General features: G+C 58.6%; 1 protein-coding gene across 7 annotated transcripts in view; it reads left to right on the forward strand.

The window, feature by feature from the left end:
• The window catches only part of ZBTB16 (zinc finger and BTB domain containing 16), a 55,386-nt gene continuing 36,054 nt past the window's right edge, over positions 1 to 19,332 (forward strand). The window contains exons 1-2 of one of the 7 annotated variants that reach the window (XM_038161437.1): positions 1 to 1,184; positions 2,186 to 3,527. In XM_038161437.1, the coding sequence (XP_038017365.1) occupies positions 2,260 to 3,527 (1,268 nt within the window). In that variant the 5' untranslated portion in view covers positions 1 to 1,184; positions 2,186 to 2,259. Of the gene's footprint in view, positions 1,185 to 1,256; positions 1,472 to 1,543; positions 1,690 to 2,185; positions 3,528 to 19,332 lie in introns of those variants that run through there. The other 6 variants (XM_038161439.1, XM_038161435.1, XM_038161438.1 and 3 more) reach the window with 6 other exon arrangements.

A 19,332-nucleotide genomic window follows, 5' to 3' on the forward strand; every position in this document is an offset into this window, starting at 1 on the left:
ACAAAAAGTGAAACGCACCAGTTGACAGGAAGGACTGGGGGGTTAATTTTCAGGATTCTGCCTGGGAATTTAGCCGTGGGATTTCCATTATTGCTAATGGGATTCATGCAGCTTAATTTCATGTGAGCTACACTAAAAACATCCCCCTAACTGCCAGCAAAATTTCAGTCCTGAAATCAAGCCTTTTAAAAGTTAGAGAAGGGTAAACAAACACCTGAAACCACAGTGTCTCACTATTTCCCCCTCTCAGCTGTTTGGATTTTAAAGTCTGGAAGAGGGAGGAACTCAAGCAGTTTGAGACAATTAAAAACCCCCATCCTGCAGGCACGCTGGCTGCCTGTGCGGTGCCTCCCCGCTCCCTGCCAATTACAGCGGCAGAGTTATAACCCCCGAAAAAATGGGAGCGAGCTGATGCCTTACCCTTAACCATAGCACGGCGAGCGCGGCGTTATCACACGCGTCTAATAGCCCGCGCAGCGCCGCCGCGCATCGCGAGGCCTCCGTTATTAGGCTGTTCTCGTTAAATGACTGCTATCATCTGCTCCCAAAGTACATTAAATCCCATTATAATTATAAACACACTTCCCCATAACGTTCTCCTTAGATTACATTTGCGCTGCTTTACCCCAAGGGTATCTTTGTACTAATGCCGTCCGCGTTTGTTGTTTTAGCTGAAGACACCGGGCCCTGCGCTGGCTGCGCTGTGCCACGGGCGCAGCGGGGAGGGAGGGGAGAAGGGGGAGCTGTGCGGCCGCCACCCTGCCCCTCCCCGAGGATTACACGGGTCCCTGGGTGCGCCGAGCGTGGGCACCGCCGGGGAGCTGAGGCACGTCCTCGGTCGAGGATGCTCGGGGCACGCAGAGCTCCCCGGGCGCGTGGCCCGCTGCCGGTGCCGCTCCGAGCGCTGCTGTCGGTGCCACGGCGCGGCTGGCGTGTCCCCGTGTGTTCCGCTCCCTTCCCGAAGGCGACCCTTGCGCCAGAGCCCGTCCTGGGCTGCGGGCACCCGCCACATCCCTACACACAAGTGGTGCGGTCACGGCGTCAGTATTTTATCGCGGGGGGGCGGGAGGGGGGGAAGAAAAACCCGCTTCGTCGGGGCGACAACGTGCTCGGCGTCACATCATGTCACAGGCACCGCAGCTCCCGGTCGGAATCCGCCACCGGACCCCAAACTGGGCTCTGAGGTTGGTTTTTACCGTCTCCACCCCCGGGGCCGGGGGTCCGCCCAGGCGCGGCGCGGGGGGCGGCTTTGTCTGGCGCGGCGGTGGCGCAGCCCGTCGGGGCGGTGGGCGCAGCCCGTCGGGGCGCGCAGCCCCGCTCGCCGCGGGCCCGGGGGCCGCCGCCACGCCGCCCGGTGCCGCTCCCCGGTGCCGCCGGGCTTCCGGGTGCCGGGCTCCCCGCCGCCGCCTCCGGCTCCTCCATGTTTGTTGTCGGCAGCGCTGTCCAGCCGCCGCCGCTCGCCGCCCGCAAGGTGCGGGGTGCGCGGGGCGGGCCCGGGCGGGGGCGCCCGCTCTCAGCGCGGCGCGGGCGGGGGGCGCGGCGGTGGCTGGGGGCGGGTGGGGGCGGCCTGACGCGGGCGCGGGGCGGCCCGTGGGCCGGCGCCGCCGTGATTTGCTGCGCGGCGCGGCGAGCGGCGGCGGCGGCGATGAGAGCGGGCAGTGCGAACTGCCGGAGCAGCCGCCGGCCGCCGTGAGTGCGGGCGAGGGGGGGCGGCACCGGGGCCCCCCGCGGCCCCCGCCCCGGGACCGCCGCGGCGCTGGGGCTCCGCCGCTTCGCCGCGCACCTGATGGGGCCGCGCTGCCGGCGGGACGGGGCGGCCGGAGCCGGAGCCGGGCGGCGGCGGGGGATGCGCACCTTCCTCTCCCTTCCCTCCCCTGCCTTCCCCGGCCGGCGGTAGCGGGAACGCGGCTCCGGCAGCCGCGGATCCGCCGAGCCGCGCGGAAACTTTTGGGCGAGTCGCTACCGGGCTGCGGGCTAACTTCCCTCTCCCTCCCCGCTCCCTTCTTTCTCCCCACTCCTTTCTACTCCCTGCTCCCTTCTCCTCTCCTTTCTGCCCCCGGCTTTCCTCTCTCCCCCTCCTTTTTTCTCTTTTTTCCCCTTCTCTCTCTCTTTCGTCTCTTCCCTCCCCGCTCCCCCTTTCCCGCTCCACTCTGCTCCTCTCCCCCTCCGCCTTTTGTTTTCGCAGATAGTCGGCACACAAAGCTGGTCCCAGATTTGAGCGACGGCGAGACACCCTGATGTGCGAGCCTGGGGCGCGCCATGGATCTGACTAAGATGGGGCTGATCCAGCTGCAGAACCCCTGCCACCCCACCGGGCTGCTGCACAAAGCCAACCAGATGCGCCTGGCGGGGACGCTGTGCGACGTGGTCATCATGGTGGACAGCCAGGAGTTCCACGCGCACCGGACCGTGCTGGCCTGCACCAGCAAGATGTTCGAGATCCTCTTCCACCGCAACAGCCAGCACTACACCCTGGACTTCCTCTCGCCAAAGACGTTCCAGCAGATCCTGGAGTACGCGTACACTGCCACCCTGCAAGCCAAGGTTGAGGACCTGGATGACCTGCTCTATGCTGCCGAGATCCTGGAAATTGAGTACCTGGAGGAGCAGTGCCTGAAGATCCTGGAGACTATACAGGCCTCCGAGGACAATGACACCGAGGTCGCCATGGCTGATGGAGGTGCCGCCGCCACCACTGAGGAGGAGGAGGAGAAGAAGTCGAGGTACATCAAGGGCCTCTTCATCTCCAAGCCCACTGGTGAAGAGGGTGCCTATGCTGGCATGGCCAGCCAGAGTCTGCTGGCAGCCACAGTGGAGCAGACCCCCTCTGCCTCCGCATCCTACTGCTCCCTCTCCTCCATGAGCCCCACCAAGGCGGCGGTGGACAGCTTGATGACCATCGGGCAGTCCCTGCTGCAGGGCGCCCTGCCACCCAGTGCCCCCGAGGACTCACGCTCTGCCACCGCCCGCCGCCCCTCTGGCCTCGCCGAAGTCAAAACTGAAGCAATGCAGGTGGATGAGGCCTCCAGCCATGACAGCCCCCGGACGGCCGAGCCCGGTGCCTCCAGTGGGGAGAAGCCTGACGAGAAGGGCAAGGAAGGACCTGGCACCCCGACCCGCAGCAGTGTCATCACCAGTGCCCGTGAACTGCACTACAGCCGCGAGGAGGGTGCCGAGCCACCCCCCGAGCCCGGCCAGGGGCTGCCGCTGGGGCCGGAGCCGTGCGCCGCTGCCCCGGGAGAGAAGCCCTTGGGCATCTACTCGCTGCTGCCGAACCACAAGACTGAGCCGGTGCTCGGCGTGCCGCCCACTGCGGCGTCCGCGCTGCACGTGCAGCCGGCCCTGGCTGTCTCCATGGACTTCAGCGCCTACGGTGGGCTGCTGCCCCAGGGCTTCATCCAGCGGGAGCTGTTCAGCAAGCTGGGGGAGCTGGCAGCCGGCATGAAGACCGAGAGCAGAGCCCTGGGTGAGCAGTGCAGCGTGTGCGGGGCAGAGCTGCCGGACAACGAGACCCTCGAGCAGCACAGGTGAGTGCGAGGCCGTGCTGTGGCATGCGGCACCGGGCAGCCGGGATCTCGCCACAGGGTTTCGGTTGCTGGCTGAGTGTCGTTCGTGCTGGTGCAAAGTTTCCGTCACGTACCCCAAAACCAGCTTGTGGAGTAGCGTTCTCAGAGGGATGGCTGTTGCAGCTCCCCCAAGTCTGGTTACCGTGCCAGAAGGTTCCTTCCAGTGAGTGCTGGCTGGGGACGGCCCGGATGAGCTGGGACCGTCGGTGTTTCCTGCGAGCACAAACACCACCAGTTTCCCTGACTGGCATCAACCGAGCAGCTCACAGCTGCTCCCCTTTGAGTTTAGGGATCTGCGTGTGGAGAGAGGCAGTAGGGACGGGCAGCACTCGCCCACTCTGCTGAGAGCTGGTCCCCCCTGTGCCAGTGCCGGGGCACGCCAGCGCGGGCAGTGGTGGCAGCATGTGGTGGCTTGCCAGCCTGGGGGTTATGTGCCGCTCAGCTTTCCGGTTTATGAAACATTTACACTTCGTAGAAAGTGGCGCGGGGGTCAGGCTGGGTAACGCCGGGGCGAGCGCGGAGGGCTCGGGCTGCCGCAGAGCCGCGGGAAGGGTGAAGGGCTGAACCTCCCGTGGCTGCAGATGCGGCTTCGGGGCTCCCCTGCTCGGGGTGGGGGTCTGTGCTCACTCCCAGCCCTGCACCCTGGGGGCTTGCTGCGGGCTGGGAGCGGCGTGGTGGCTCCTGACACGTGAGCCCAGCGCTCCGCTGTTTATTGCCTCCTGCTCGTGGTTCAGGGACCAGGGCTTGTTCCCTCATTTGGCTGGGGAAAGGAGCCACGTTAATTATCACACCAAAATCGGCGTCGCCAGTCAGATCCCATGGCTCTGAACGTGCTTCGGTGAGCGCTGCTCTGGCCCCCGTTGTGGCCGCAGCCCCGCGGCAGGACGGCAGCGTCCCGCCTAGGCAAGACATCACCGGCATGGTGCCGTAGCTTCTCCCGCCTCGCCTGGCTGCGCACCCTGTCAGATTTTTAATGAATCAACAGGTTCATTAGTCCTGATGCCCATAAGGCTGCAGGGCCGTGTCCGTGCCGGTGCGTGCCCCTGGCGGGGCGGTCGGTGCTGCTCCCGGAGCAGCGGCTCCCCGCACCCAGCCCGGGAACGCTCCGGGCGCGGAGCCGAGCTGCCGAGCCGGGATCCTCCGCCCTGCGCGGCTCTGCGAGCGCTGGCAGCATCGCCCCTCGCCCTGCCGCGTGGACCCTGCGGGAGCAGCCTTCCCCCCGGAGGCTCCCCGCTCCGTGCGGGTCACAGCCGCTCTGGGCTTTGTTCCCCCTCCCGCGAGCGGCAGAGCCGCGGCTGGCGCTGGCTGCGTCCCCGAGCCGCCCCGGCCGTGCGGTGATGCAGACCGAACGTCACCGGGAGAGCTGCAGTGAGGGCTCAGGGAGAATTTTAACGTGCCTTGCCGCCACGGTCTCAAGGCTCTCCCGTTCCCCCTCCAAGCCCGGAGCAGCGATTGCTGTGGCCGCAGCGGGGGGCGATGCTGGCGCTGTCCGAGGCTCCTGTGGCCAGCCGTGAATGTGTGCCCGGGGAGGGAGAGCTGCGCGGGCAGATCCTTCCCGCGGGCTCCGGAGACGAGCGAGCATGGCCCAGCTGTCCAGCGCGGCAGCCCCTGCTGCACAGCGCCTTCCCGAGCTCAGCCTGCTTTGACAGCCGCGGCTGCAGCCGCAGCTTATTTCTCACTTATTCACGATCTTAACGTGAGGCTGGGCACACGCCATGCTCCGCGGGGCTCGGGGTCTGCCTGGAGCATGGAGCTCAGCACTGGCCCCTGCCAGCGCAGCCTTAAAGGCAGCTGCTGAAGCCAGCACCAAACTCTGTTTGTCTGTTCTTGCTTTCTGACCGATTACCTGGCGCTGGCAAACTTTGCAGGGTTAGCCAAATCCCTTGAGCCGTGTTTAAACTGATCTGTAAGACCGTCCGTGTTGAAAGGCATTGGGTAACAGTCCAATGAACTCACTCCCCGGCCCCCAAAGTCTAAATCCCAGGCGGTTTGTGTGTAGACAGGGTCTCATGTGGCTTTTTTATAGTGTTTGCTTTCTAATACGTTGTGAGAATTACCATTTGGGGAGGATTTGTGGGATCCTATTGTATTCATGGAGCTGTTAAACAGCATCTGCGCTGGGCTGGGATCTGCAGCTCTCTGCCGGAGCCGCTCTGGTGGCAGCTGCACCGTGCTGGCTGCGGGCTCCTCTTCTCTGCACTGCCTGGTGGTGAGGGGGATCTGCGCCCCGCGCTGGGGTCTGGGCACCACCTCGCAGCCGGCTGGAGGGGGGCAGGATGTGCCGGGGGCAGCTCGCTGTCACTCGCTGACTTTCGCTGACCTCCTTCTGCCGTGCGCTCGCTGCTGCGGTTTTGCTTTCCGACCCTGATGCGAGGCGGAGGTGCCCGATCAGAGCCAGCTGTGCTGAGCTGGGGGCCAGGGCCAGGGGCAGGGGCGCGGGTGCCTCGCTGTTCCACGGGGTGCTTGGCTGCCGGTGTGACAGCTTCCACGTGCCGAGCCCCGGCAGGTGACAGAGCCCGAAGCCACCCAGCAGCAATGCCTGCCGCTCGCAGGGAGCTCGGGCAGCCAGTGCATGCCGAGCCTGTTTGCAGAGCACAGGCAGCCCATGCATATGGCAGGGCTGTTTGTTTACACACACACATGCCTATAGAAGTGTAAACATATATGTTTATAGTCTTGGAGCCTTCTGAGTGTTGTTCCTGTCTTCATTAGTATGGGAAGCACGTGCAGGAAAAAGGAGAGCGGAGGGTTGGCCTGGCCTCGGCAGGCACAGGGGGCCACTGGCTCTGGGTGACAGACAGTGCCCAGGGGACAGTCATCTGCCCTGGCCCAGCGTGGTGACACGGCTCCTTGGCCTCGTGGCAGCATTGCCTGTGCCGTGTCATACCCAGGAGCACTGAGCTGTGACCTTTGGGGGGCCAAGTGGTCACAAGCCTGGGCACTGCCTCTGATCAGGGTTTTCAGGTCCCTGAACCCACTGGCTGCTGCATGATCCATTTTCTTTCTCCCTTACCAAGCTTATGATTTTGACTAATTGAGTGTAGATTGAGTCGTCGAGTCTTTAATTTTTTTTATAAAAGATTTCCTTCTGGGTTCAGCAAAGTTCAAACTTAATCTAATGTTAGTATTGATCGTCACTTCTAATTGCAGACAAAAAGCCATAGTTCAGTGGCCCTTTTGGGGGCTGTTTTGTGAAGGAATGCCTCCAAGCTGTAAGGTGAGAGCTGTGCCGAGCTGCCAACTGAGCCTGGCATAACTTGTCACTGGGAAGGTAAATACCTTAAAACTTTAAAAAAAGAAAGCGTGTCTTTTACAAAGTGATAGCGACTGGGAAGACTGCCGGTGGGGATGTGGTCCCATACTTTATTTATGGCTTCATTTATGGCACAGCCCAGGACCCCCGGCCAGCGCTGCCCGGGAACCGCGGCGCTGCGGCTGCGAGATGGAGAGGCTGGGCTGGGGAGCAGCAGTGCTTCCTGGCGGTGGTGCCACGAGGCCAGGGGTGGGGGAATGCTCCTCGTGGGGCGACTTTGGGTGGAAGGTGCTTTTATCACTGTCGTGTGCGGGGATGTGCGCTGGGGAAAGCTTCCCTTCCAAGTGTCAGGTCCGTTCTGCATTTTGAGGTTCCGTGGCTGAGCTGTCAGCTAAAGATGTGTGTGCCAATGGAGGGTTTAAGGGCAAGGATAAGGAGGCTTGCTGTACCCCAGCGGCTGCTGGCCAGCCACTGTACCCCAAACTCCAGATTTGTGCCCTCTTTTCCCGTTGAAGGACAGGAAAGCAGTGGGTCTGCCTGTCTGCTGCCAGCAGCACCCATGCTCAGGGCCAGGCATCGATGCTCCCACAGTCTGAAATGCTCCTGCTTGGGAAAACTGCAGCTTCCCATGGGGATCCAGCCTTTGGCTCTTCCTCTGGCAGCCTCACCTCCCCTCTCTCCACCTGGATTAGCTGAGCGTTGTACTGCTAATGCCATTAGGCACGTTGGCACTGCTCGGCGTGTCACAGTGAGAAACAGATGCAGCGTACCATTAAAGCAATAAACGTGATAAATCGGATCCCAAGTGCTTTGTGAGATGTTATTAGTGTTAATTTCAGTAGCCGAATACAGTAGTTGTTTTTTATTTTATTTTAAGCATTTGTCAATTTATGTTCCACTGCAATTTAAACTTTTTAAAAAAGGAGGAAAAATGGAAAGCAGGCGGGGGAGGGAAGGAAAAGCCAGGGCAGCAGCGCCCCAAACTCTGCCCATGATTACTTCCAGAGTCGGAGGATGACCTGGCAGCTCTTGTTTCTTGCTGATGGGCCTTATTAGCAGCACCTGGCATCATAAGGGGCTAATGGAAACCAGCGTTGCCGCTGCCGGGCCGCGGCGCAGGGCAGCCGGGCGAGGAAGCTCTTATTAGCTTTATGGGCAGGGGGACGTGCCCCGCTCAGGAAATGAATGTTGCAGCTAAGGTCCACTGCGCTGACCCCGAGCGTGTAACCTGTGAGCGCTGGCCGAGACCCCGCGCAGGATGCTTGGGATTTCGGGGGCTCTCTGGTTCTTGTCATGGGCAGAGGGGGAATACAACGTGGTATGTTGCAGCCTTGAACTTTTGATTTATTCAGTGGGTGACTTAACCATTTCCATACTCGGCTCCAAGTGTGGAGGGAGAAAAGCCCCCTTTGGCTTCCACGTAATTCCACCCATTATTCTGCATCAGTTTAGTTATGCATGCACTGCATTTGAAAGCAAAGCTCTGAGGTTCCCATCAGAAAACACCTATTTCTGTCTATTTGTTTGTTTGTGTGTTTGTTTCCCCCTGCCCAGTGAAACTCTGGTTTGTCCTGGCCGTGGTGCCTGGTGCTTCTGACACCTTGCAGAGGGGCATCCAGGGGTGTGGTGGGGTCACTGCCTGCTCTCTGCCTGGTGTGCAGCCCCTTCCCCAGCACCACTCACCTCCCAGGGGCCAGGGCCCCATTGGCTGCAGGGCTGGGACCCCAGTGCATGAAACCTGCCGCACTGAGGACACTTGGGTGGCTTTTCCCAGAGCTGGCTGTTGCTGCACAGCTCAATGAGATTTGCAGGGCATCCTCAGTCCTCGTCACACGTCATACAGTGCTGTTGGTTACAACGCCTTTACAGCTGTACAGAGGGCTCCTCAGAGAGCCTGTGCTGGTTCAGGGGTGACTCTGTCCACCCTTTCTTCCTTTCCCTGGGAAAGGGAGTGGTGCAGAGCAGCCTGGGTTGCTGGTGACAGAGCATTCCTGCAGCCTTCCCTGCTTCTGTGGGATGCTGGCTCTTTAGTTACACCAGTTTGTAAATCTGTTTTCCTTGGATAGAGTAAAATTATCTGCATTTTCCTTTTTGCCTGCAATTAGCAAGATTTTTCTTTTATTCCCCCCCTGCCCCCCTTGACAGCTTCAAGAGAGGCTTTAAATGAGTAATTACTAAATATTTCCCGGCAGCCAAACACGGGGCCATGGCATCTCCTGTTGCAAAAGTGAAAAATATTTCTGTTTGCAGTTAATTTTAGTGGCAGGCAGATCATGTTAACTGGGTGTAATTGCTTCCAGATATGGCAGAGGGTTTTGTGTGTTGGGATGAAGGGTCTGGTAAGTGCTCACTTCCTGTGTAAATTAGCCTATTCCATTCATTCCTCCTCACCCGGCAGTCCTGGCTTGTGTCACTCTGCCCGTGAGGGGTTCTTCTCCCCGGCCTGGCTCAGTGCTTTATGGTGGGATCAGTCCTCTGCAGGGCATTGCTCCCTCCTTTGCTGGAAGGGATCTGCATCCCGCTCTGCAGCCGGTGACCTGGACAGAGCTTGGCGTGCACCCTGGTCCTGGTAGAGTTTGGTGGTGTGACAGGCACCAGCTGAAACAGGGAGGGTGGCACAAAGGGAATTTCAGACAGGATATCACATGAGCAACAGGGAAAGGTTCTTGCATGGTTTGGAATAAATGCGGACATGGCAGGGGAGTCTGCGTGTGGCCAGACACCTTTGTAACATCGGCCGATGAGTTTCCAGTGCAGTCGTGACATCCACTTTTGTTCCCAGGCTCAAGCCCAGTTGCTCAGACCTGCTGTGGGGTGTTCAGGAGCATCACCTCTGTGTCCTGGATAATCTTTATCCAGGCTGAGGCGTGCCTGAGCCACTTGGTTTGGGTTTGGGACGTGCTGGTTCGTGCTGGCAGTGCTCTGGGTAACTTCTGTGCTGACAGCAGAGCAGCAGGTACCTTTGGAAGAGTACAAGTGCTGCTGGACCACGTCATTCGCAAGAGGTCGATTCCTCTTTTTGCAAGAGGTCACTCTGCATCTGAAGGAGGGAGCATTGCCCTAAAATCGGGGCTGTGGGAGCGAGCCTTTGTGGCCCAGGCTTGCGCGCTGGCCAGGGGCCAGGGCCGCCCGGATCATTTTCGCTGTAGTGTTCTTAACTGATTTTAAGTAGATTATGGTTGGATCCGCGCCCTGCTGTGCTGGTTCAGGTTTCCATCGGCCCTCGTTGTCTCATTGCTGTTTTATTGGCACGTTGTTTAGCAAACAAGCCGGCAGCGCGCGATGGAGGAAAAGCTTCTCCACGTAGGCGCGAGTGCGAGGCGCGCAGAGCCTGGCTAGAGCCGGCCATAAATCAGCGTTAAACACCCTGCTTTGTTCGGGTGTCAGCGCGGGAGATGGGCTGTTATCGGCGTGTATCAGCCGGGCTGATAACCCCGCGCTCGCTCGCTCGCTCGGGGAGCGCTCTGCGCCACCGAGGCTGCACCCCTGCTTGGAAACGCGCGCCTTCATCCGCAGCTCCTGGCGGGGAGGAAGGGGCTTGCTGTCGCCGTGGTGACCTGTAAAGGAGGGAAGCGTCAACTGAGCATAAAAACAAAGAGAAACTCAAAAAACCCCAGCCCCAAGCACCAGGCCGTGTCCGTCACCAGCGGCGCGCTTCAGAAGACACGTGGACATGTTGTAGTGGTGGGTTTGGCAGTGCCAGGGAGCAATTGGTCTCACCACCGTCAGTCGTCTTTCCCAACCTTTGTGAATCCAGAACACCAACCCTGCCAGGGTTCCGGGCGCCCTTGGACAGTGCTCTCAGGCACATGGTGGGATTTTTGGGGCTGTCCTGTGCAGTGCCAGCAGTTGGATGCTGATGATCCTTTTGAGTTCAGGATATTCTGTGATTCTGTGATTTCCACCCCAGGTACTGCACCAGTCACAACCCACGTGTGGTTTTCCACTCCATCATAACTACTGAATGTGCTTTTATGCTTTTGCCACTGAGGCTGGGGACGGTGCTGGACTCCACATGCTTTGCCCTTGGTCACCTTCCCTCATTCTCATCTCCATGGAGTATTTATAGTAAATCATATTAGAAAGGAGTGCTAAGGAGGAAGCATGATTCATCCTGCTTGAAACCACCACTGACATAAATAAAGGCAAAGCGCTTACTACGTGTTTTTTATTATGGTATTTAGGGACAGGTTGTACTAATTTTGGCATGCACAGAGTAAACCCAGGAAGGCTATGACTCCAAGAAATCCAGTTTCACCACAGCACAGGCTGTGTTTTTAAAAAACTCAAACAAAACCCAGCCGGCCTTCTTGAAAGTGCATGTGCATGGCAGCACAAGGCTTTTGGGGCAGCTCATTGCTTTCCAGATTTCACTGGAAGTGTCTTTGGCTGTTCCATTGGTTTCTCAGGGCTTTGCTGTCATGCAGGAGCAGAGATGGCTGTGAACTCAGGCATCACCTTTACCTGTGGGTGTGGTGAGGCCCTGGCGCAGTTCCCAGAGAAGCTGTGGCTGCGCCATCCCTGAAAGTGTCCAAGGCCAGACTGGATGGGGCTTGGAGCAACCTGGGATAGTGGAAGGTGTCCCTGCCCATGGCAGAGGGTTGAAATGGGATGAGCTTTAAGGTCCCTCCCAATCGAAGCCATTCTGTTGGCACAGGTGTGGAATAGGATGTGAAATTGTAGCAGAAAAGGGCTCCGTGCCGGGGGGAGACGCAGGGAGGATGTGCAGGGGGGCACTGGGTGCAGGGAGCCCCTGCCGGCGGCTCCCAGGCTGGGTGGGTCTGGGCTCCCAGGCTGGGTGGGTCTGGGCTCCCAGGCTGGGTGGGTCTGGGCTCCCAGGCTGGGTGGGTCTGGGCTCCCAGGCTGGGTGGGTCTGGGCTCCCAGGCTGGGTGGGTCTGGGCTCCCAGGCTGGGTGAGTCCGGGCTGCCGCGGCGCGGCACAGGCAGCGTGGCCTCGGATCTTATCTGGGCCGGGCACGGGCTGCGGTCACGGCCGGCTGGCAGCGCACGCCAGCGGCCTCTGCGTGGCAGAGATAAGGCAGCGCCTGGCTGGCCTGCTCCGCGGGCGCCGTGCCCCGGCAGCCCCGCTGCCCGCGGCTCCCGGGTGGCCGGGGCAGGCTCGGGGCGCAGCCCACGCGCCGGGGCCCCTTTCTGCGAAACGGCCCGGCGCTCGGAACCGAAACCCCCCGAGCCTCCCGCCCACCTGCCCCCCCTCCAGGGCCTTCTGCTGCTTTTACCAGGAACGAGGCGATTTCCTCTTCTCTTTCTTCCTTCCCCCTGTTCGTAGAAAAGATCCCAAGTGCTGAGCGCAGGGCAGGGCTCTCCTGCGAGTGAGAGCGGTGACCAGAGGCGCTTGTCACACGTGGAGCCTCTTTGGGCAGCTCTGCCCACACTGCCCTTGCCTTCTCTTGCACGTACTGTATTGGTGGGAGCCAGCATGTGCAGTGAAACTGGCTGAAAACCTGCTTCCCTGCAGCAGGAATCATCTTAGGAACATTTTAACTTGGATGAAAACCTTCCCAGTGGAAGAAAAGTGAAAAGCAATTGGTTTTGCTTCCCAGGTTCCTGTTTTCTCCTTGGGTGAGGGAGGGGAAATGCTATCCTGACTTTGTCATGCCTCCCCCGGCCTTTCCGTTCATCATCACCCTGGCTGAAGGGCAGCATTTGGTCGGGGTTTTGGGGGGGAATTTGGGATTTGCATTTCTGGGGCTGTGGGGAAGATTGCATTTAGGGCAGGGCTGTAGGAAATGGGTGTTGTGGTGGGAACTGGGCCACTGGCAGCTCCCAGCCTGCAGGGTGCTGGGTCAGCAGTACCTGAGAGTGGGGCAGCACCGGGGCTGCCAGGGGATGCCCCCAGTCCTGCCTGTGGGATTCCCCCAGCCCAACCCCACCCACGGACCTGTGGAGGGACGCTGGGATCTCAGGATGCAGAGGCGAGCGCCTGTATTGATTTCTGGCTTCTCTGACCCTTTAGCTGGAGGCAGCTCTTCCCTCAGCGTTCAACCAAATGTGACTTGCAGCCGTGCAGAAATGTTTATCATCCTCCCCTCGCAGCAGTGAGCGCTGCCCGAGGCATTTTCGAGCAGGGTGGGGTCTGTGGCAGGCTGCCCTGGAGCAGGGGCCGTGGCCAGCCCGCACATGGGTGGTGGGGCCTCCGGTGGGTTGAGTGCTAAGGGTGCATGGCTGGGAGGAGAGCTTTCGTGGGACCTTGCACTGGGAGAGAGACCAGTCCAGCTCTGCCTGGCCACAAGATGGGAAGGGGATGGCAGAAGAGGGGACCGTGGTGCTGGGGGGCTGAGTGAGGGGTCGCAGGGATGGACATCTCCTGAGGATGACACTCAGGCTGCTTTTCACCTTCTCCCGTGGTGCCGCTGCCGCGTGGGGGGGCACCAAAGCTGGGCCACGGGCACCGCCGGCAGCTGTGCCACATCCTCCTCTGGCTGGAGGTGGGGAGAGCTCGCTCCCTCATTAGCACCTTTGTTGCCAAGTGAACAAAGCGTGCATGGCGAGCTTCCTGCCAGCAGTCCGTGTGTCGGGGAAGGGCCCTTCCATCGCCACCACCGCGGTGCTGCGGGGCGCAGCCACGGAGACCGAGGTGCCAGAGCCACGCTGCTCACAGCCCTCCTGCTCTGGGACCGTGTGCTCCGGGGACTGTGTGCCCCAGGGACCGTGTGTTTGGGGACCATGTGCCCCAGGGACCCAGGGACCGTGCGCTCTGGTGACCATGTGCTCCAGGGACCCAGGGATGGTGGCTCTGCTCTCCACGTGCCCCGGGCAGCCCAGCGCTGCCTCAGCAAAGTGCTGATTTACCGTGTGCCCGTGACGGTCATCCTCCAGGTGCCACCGCCGTCACCTGTTGCACCCAGGGTTGCTGCTGAGGCAGCCCTTCTGCTCCGGTCTGCGGCGAGTGTATTTTCAATTACCTCTGGTCACCTCTCACACGGCGTCTGCCCTGGCTGTGTGGGTCAGCCATGAGTTAGCTGCGAGTGTCACCGTGCTAAAGGGAATAACCGCGTCTTGGAAGGGATGGTAACGATGGATGTTAATGCCTGTGGAGCGGCAGCCTGTGGCAGCACTCGTTAAACAGGACTCCATTTGGATTGCCAGATCCCTTTGATTCGTCCTGCATTATCTTCTGCCTCATCCCGGCGTTGGGGTTTTATTATTTTACAGGAGCTGTGAGGTTTGGGCTGTGCCGTGTGGCAGTGGTCGAAGCGCTCTGCCACCATCCTCCTCCTCCTCGTCAGGGTGCTCTTCAGCAGTGAACAGGGAGCTATTTGGTGGCTGGAGCATGTGGGGGCTCCTGCCTCCAGATGTGTTTTGCAGCCAGAATATCCCATGTTTAGGGGTGTTTGTTGGAAAATCCATATTATTTCTACTAACAAGTGGTGGTTTTGTCATTTTCAGTGTCTGTTGCTGGTTACATTCCCCTGTGTGTATAAACTTTGCCTTTCCCTTAGTAAATTATGCCAGGGAAATGAGGGTGAAAAGTGTCATGGCTGTCTGGGCACAGAGATGGGGCTGTCCCTGCACTGCTGCCTGGCCCAGCCCAGCTCTGGAGTGGCCAGGCAGTCCCAAAAGGATGTGCAGAGCAACCTGAGTGCAGCCCCAGCTGCTGACACTTCCAGTGCAGCACTGAGCTGCCCCCGGGGAGGACCAGCTGGGGAGCAGGAATGGTGCTGAGCATCATTTTCACCCAACATATTATTGTTCTTGCAAGAGCAGATTTGAAATCTATTTAACTTTCCAGTGCCCTGTACCCCTTTAAACGATTCCCCTTTAAACGTTTCCAGTGTGTTCTCGCTGATGGGTTACCTTTTCTTTCCCCTTGGGCTATAATTAGTGTCCTTTACACAGAATTGCCTTAGAATTGGATTTGAGGAAGATAAGAATCAAATTACCAGTATTTATCTTGTAAATTCCAAAAGTTCTACTGAGAGGTACTGTACAAGAAGGATTTTTAAAATATCGTGCCCTGAAAACACCCAACCTCCCGTGGATCCCAGGATTCTCCTGAGGGTCACAGCTGCAAAATACCTTGGGATGCAGGACAGGGCAAGGAGGGAGACAGGATGGTTGTGTCCCCACCAAAACCCTGCTGATGGGCTGGGAGACAGCTTGCTGGCAAAACACTTCCCCAGGCAGGAGAAGGTTCTGAGTCAGGGCGAGGATCCCCCCTCCCAGTGAGTGACTGGATGCGGGGTGGGAACATTTTCTCAGGCTGGGCTTTGGTTTTGGCTGTCATGTCTCATCCTATCTAGGCTGGAGAGGAGAAGCCTTTGAAATGCCAACCCTCTCCCATTTTTCCAGGCTCCCACCTGGGTCCCTCCCCACTCTGACAGGCAGTTCTCAGATGGTGAGGCAAGTTGAGCACCAGAAGTGGATGGAGGTGGTTTTGGTGGGCTGTGTTTTGACAGAAATTAAGGATTTGAATTGAAATGAAAGAGATGGAGAGCCCAGGCAGCTAAGACTATATTTTCATAGTATAAGCAGTTGCCGAAGAAGATTAATGGCATCTGTGTAAACACTCCATGGCAGCAGCAAGGGGCTGGGTTTTTTAGTAGTTAGAAAATACTAAGGATGGCTGGAGGCAGGAGACACCATACTTGCCTTCTGCTCACGCCTTCCACCTCCCTGTCCATCCCACAGTAAATATTCCAGCCAGCCTCAGCCCCACTCTCCCTCCTCGCAGTAAATTACATATTAAAGTAGCCTGGTAACTGAGCGCTGGTTGCTGCGCGATAAGCTCCGGGAAATCGATATGTTTGCCATGTGCCTGCTTGTTTATGACACCTGCCTGCCGAGCAGTTGAGCAATGCTCCGCGGGCCCGGGCTGCGCTCACGGGAGGGGCTGCAGCAGCACCGAAGGACTTCTTTGCTTCCCAAGTGAGATGTTGCCCAGGGCTGCCTGGCAGCCTCCTGCCAGGGGGGTAAGATAACGGCAGCGATGATCTTTGGTGATGCAGAGCCCGGGGAGGCAGGTAGGATCAGAGTGTGGGTCACAGCTTCTTCCATTTCTGGGGCTTCTCCCAGCCCCTCCAAAGGTTTCTGATCTGCTTCCATTTGCCACCTCCCTGGGTAGGTGTGGGAGCAGAGCCCAGGCGTTTAAACACTCATTTTGTGCAGCCGGCGCTGCTGCCCACACACAGAGCTTGGCGGGTGGGGTTGGCATCTTCAGAGCACCGTGCCACGAGCCACGAGCCACGAGCCACGAGCCACGAGGCAGGGACCCTGCATTGGCCAGAGGGACGCTGAGGAGCCGCTGGCTGCATCCCAGTGCTCGGGATGTGCCCCAGCCCCTCAGTCTGTGAGCAGCCAGCCCCAGCTCCGCTCATGAACGGGGATAGCCCTGGCTGGAGAAAACTCTTCCTCTGGTTTCTCAGCCCAAGAGTTTGGGTGCTTTGCCTGGGCAAGGCTGGGTGCCTGCTCACGTCCCCCATGCACCAGTGAGGCTTTGGGCTGGGAGCAGACATTTTTTTTCTGAAATCCCAACTCAGCAAGCTGCAGTAATTGACCTTTTGACCCAGATATGAAGTTGGAAGGTAAAAGATAGAGCTTGCAAGTTTTTTATAAAACTGTTGACCTCTCACAAGATTAACTCAGAGATAATAGTAATTATCAACAGCTTATGGTGGATCCAATCGATGGTGAACATTACCTCCTGCCTAAAACTGAAGGTCGGTGTTTTACTGCAGCAGAGATAACTGCCACGGGTGTTCTCACTGCCGTCAGCCAGTAAAACCTCCCTGTGCAGAGGAAACCCCTAAATGGAGCCCGTGCGGCTCCTGTGGGAAAACAGACTCGTGGGATGGGTCACTGCACTGCCCAGGCATGGGGTTTGGGGATGCTGGGTGCTTCAGGACAGAGCAAACAGCCTCCCTGGCACTGTGCTGGCACACCAGGACAGTGGCTCCCTTGGGATACTTGGGTCAGGAGAGTGGGCAAGGAGAGGCAGCACCCTGCTCCAAAGAGACACGTCCTCTTCCCTAGCTTTTGATTGTGTGCTTTCACTTTTTATGTACAAAGATTGTCCATTTAATTAACTTGAAAATGCAATTTCAAAACCACTAATGCTTTACACATGACAGCTTTTAAAACACAAGTCGTGTTCCAGTACTGCGCCACACTCCCTCCGCCTCCTCTGGCTTGTTTTGGAGACTGACATTCCCTCTCAGCAGACCCCGATTCTTGAGCAGGATTTGAACTGATTTGGGGTGTTTAACCCTGGCTTTGCCTTGTCAGTGTGCCTGGGCTGGCAGGAGCCCTCCTTAAGCAACAGCAGCGATTCCCTCCATGTCCTTGTCTTTCCCTGGGTGTCACCTGTTACTCTCCAGCCAGCTGTACTGTGAGCTGGAGCATCTTTTCTCTGGCACTGGTGAGCAGGCTTCATTTCTGTCCCTTAAGCCTTTTTTACCTTTTTTTTGGTAGAGCTGGTTTCTGGTGGATGTGCTTCTGTGCACAGGCTCACTTTTGACCCCTCACCTGAAACACCCTCCAGCCTTTCCAGGTTCCTTAGCTTTGCCAGGCATCTTTAACTTGTCCCAAATGGATAAGGTGGGGGGATGCTGCAGATGCTGCAAAGGCTGGCCAAGTGGATGCAGCACAGTCAGTCCATGCAGCTTATCCAAAATCTGCCCAGCCATGCTATGTGAGACCCCAGGGTGCCCTCTCTGCAGCCCACCCAGCGCATGGATGGCCCCAGAGCCGACTCCTCTCACTTCCCTCACTATCGAGGGGAGTTGCAGGTGGTTCTGGGGAGACCTCCAGTTTCCCTCCCACGTGCCTTTCCCCCAGCCTGGCACAGGGAAATCGGGTGGGAACCTGGAGGCAAGGCACTGCATTTGTTGTTAAAAACTTGCATGCACCAACCCCCCCCCCCCCCCCACCACCACCACCTTTTTTTTTTCCTCCCTTTTTTTTTTTTTTTGTAGCTTAGAAACCTCTCTTTGTGGCAGAAGGCTGGGAGGGTTTGAATGCCACATCCCGGCGTAGGAGGCTGACTGGGACCATACGGCTTTATCATTCATTAATTCCTGTGCTCATTCATCCCCCTATTTAAACTTCTCTGTAAAGACGGGAGCTACAGATGGTCTTTTGGTACCCGCTTTAGCCGTCAGCCCTCAGCCCCGACAAAGGGGTACAGAGGGAGCAGCAGAGTGTACAAAATATTTCCAACCATTAGAAATCGAGGTCTCATTCACTGGCAGCTCCTGCTTTGAAAGCGAATTTATGCGAGAGCATCGCAACCCCTGAGCCAGAGCGTGGCCAGGAGTGGGGCTGTGCTGAGGGGCACCATCAGCCGCTTTTGCCTGGGGTAATTTGGTCCAGGTCACTGTTTCCAGTTTTATTTAGGCATTTATTACTGTTCCAACACCAGCATCACACTCTGGGCGCGGGAAGCAGCGAGCAGAACGTGCCTGGCAGGGATGCTGTGCCCCAGGGATCCCAGGGCCGTGGTGGTTTGTCCTTGCTGTTCTGCGTTCCCAGCACGCTGGGTTTTATGTGTGGTGACGATGGTGTGCTGAGCCGGGGATGCACTGGGGCTGCAGTGCTGGCAGTGACACCCGTGACACCTCTGCCTGCCCACGCCCCAGTTGCCACACGTGTTTCAGGTTCCACGGGGCGTGCTCAGGGCTCCCGTGTCCCTGTGGTTTTGCCCTCAGGAAAGGTTTGCAGGAAGGCACAAGGGCAGGGCTGTGGGGATGCCGGCATGCGAGGGGGTGGCAGTTGCACCCCTTGACAGAGGAGGAATTGCCAGTGTCGTGAAGACTGTGCAGCTGCTGGGGCACACAGGGGACATTTCCTTAACAAGCAGACTGGCTGGCTGCTGCCAAGGGGGCTCCAGACCTGATCCTGGGCACAGAATTCACTGGCATGAGCCATCCTTTCTTCAGGAAAGTCAGGACCAAAAGTTTTCTCATGGAAAAACCAAATTCTGCGATCTCGTTTTTGCACATGCTGTGCTTAAATATTAACACCAATTGAGCAAATTGCCTTTTAACTGCCTTTATTTGCTTTCATTAACGGTATAATTTAAAAGCTCCCGAATTTGCATGGAACCTGTTGTGCGTGCTGGGGAGGGGGTGAGGCTGCTCATAAACGAATTAATCGTGAGCGAGCTCCTTGGGGAGGTCCCACGGTGCCAGGATGGCTCAGCACCGCCCGGGCTCGGGACGCCGCGTACTCTTGGCCGGGGCCAGGGGGAGTGGAGCGTGTTGTCAGTGCTGGCGTCCCGCTCGGCGCTTGGCTCGCCAGGAAGGTATTTATTTATTTTACAGCAAAACATGTTGTACACTGAGCAAAACTAATTTTGGAGAGCTGAGGCAGCGTCTTCCTGCTGGTGCAGCGGCACCGGGACCGGCGCGGGAGGGTCGCGCTGCGGGGCAAGGCTGCCGGAGCCGTGCCCTGCCGCGGGCCCTGCAGAGCCAGCAGCATCTGCCCTCGCAGCGCTGCCGTGGGGTGCAGGCTCCGGCGGGGCTCCAGCCAGCTGCCTGGGCGCAGGTGCTCGTGTGG

Source organism: Motacilla alba, chromosome 24 (assembly GCF_015832195.1).
Source record: "Motacilla alba alba isolate MOTALB_02 chromosome 24, Motacilla_alba_V1.0_pri, whole genome shotgun sequence".
Lineage (NCBI taxonomy): Eukaryota > Metazoa > Chordata > Aves > Passeriformes > Motacillidae > Motacilla > Motacilla alba.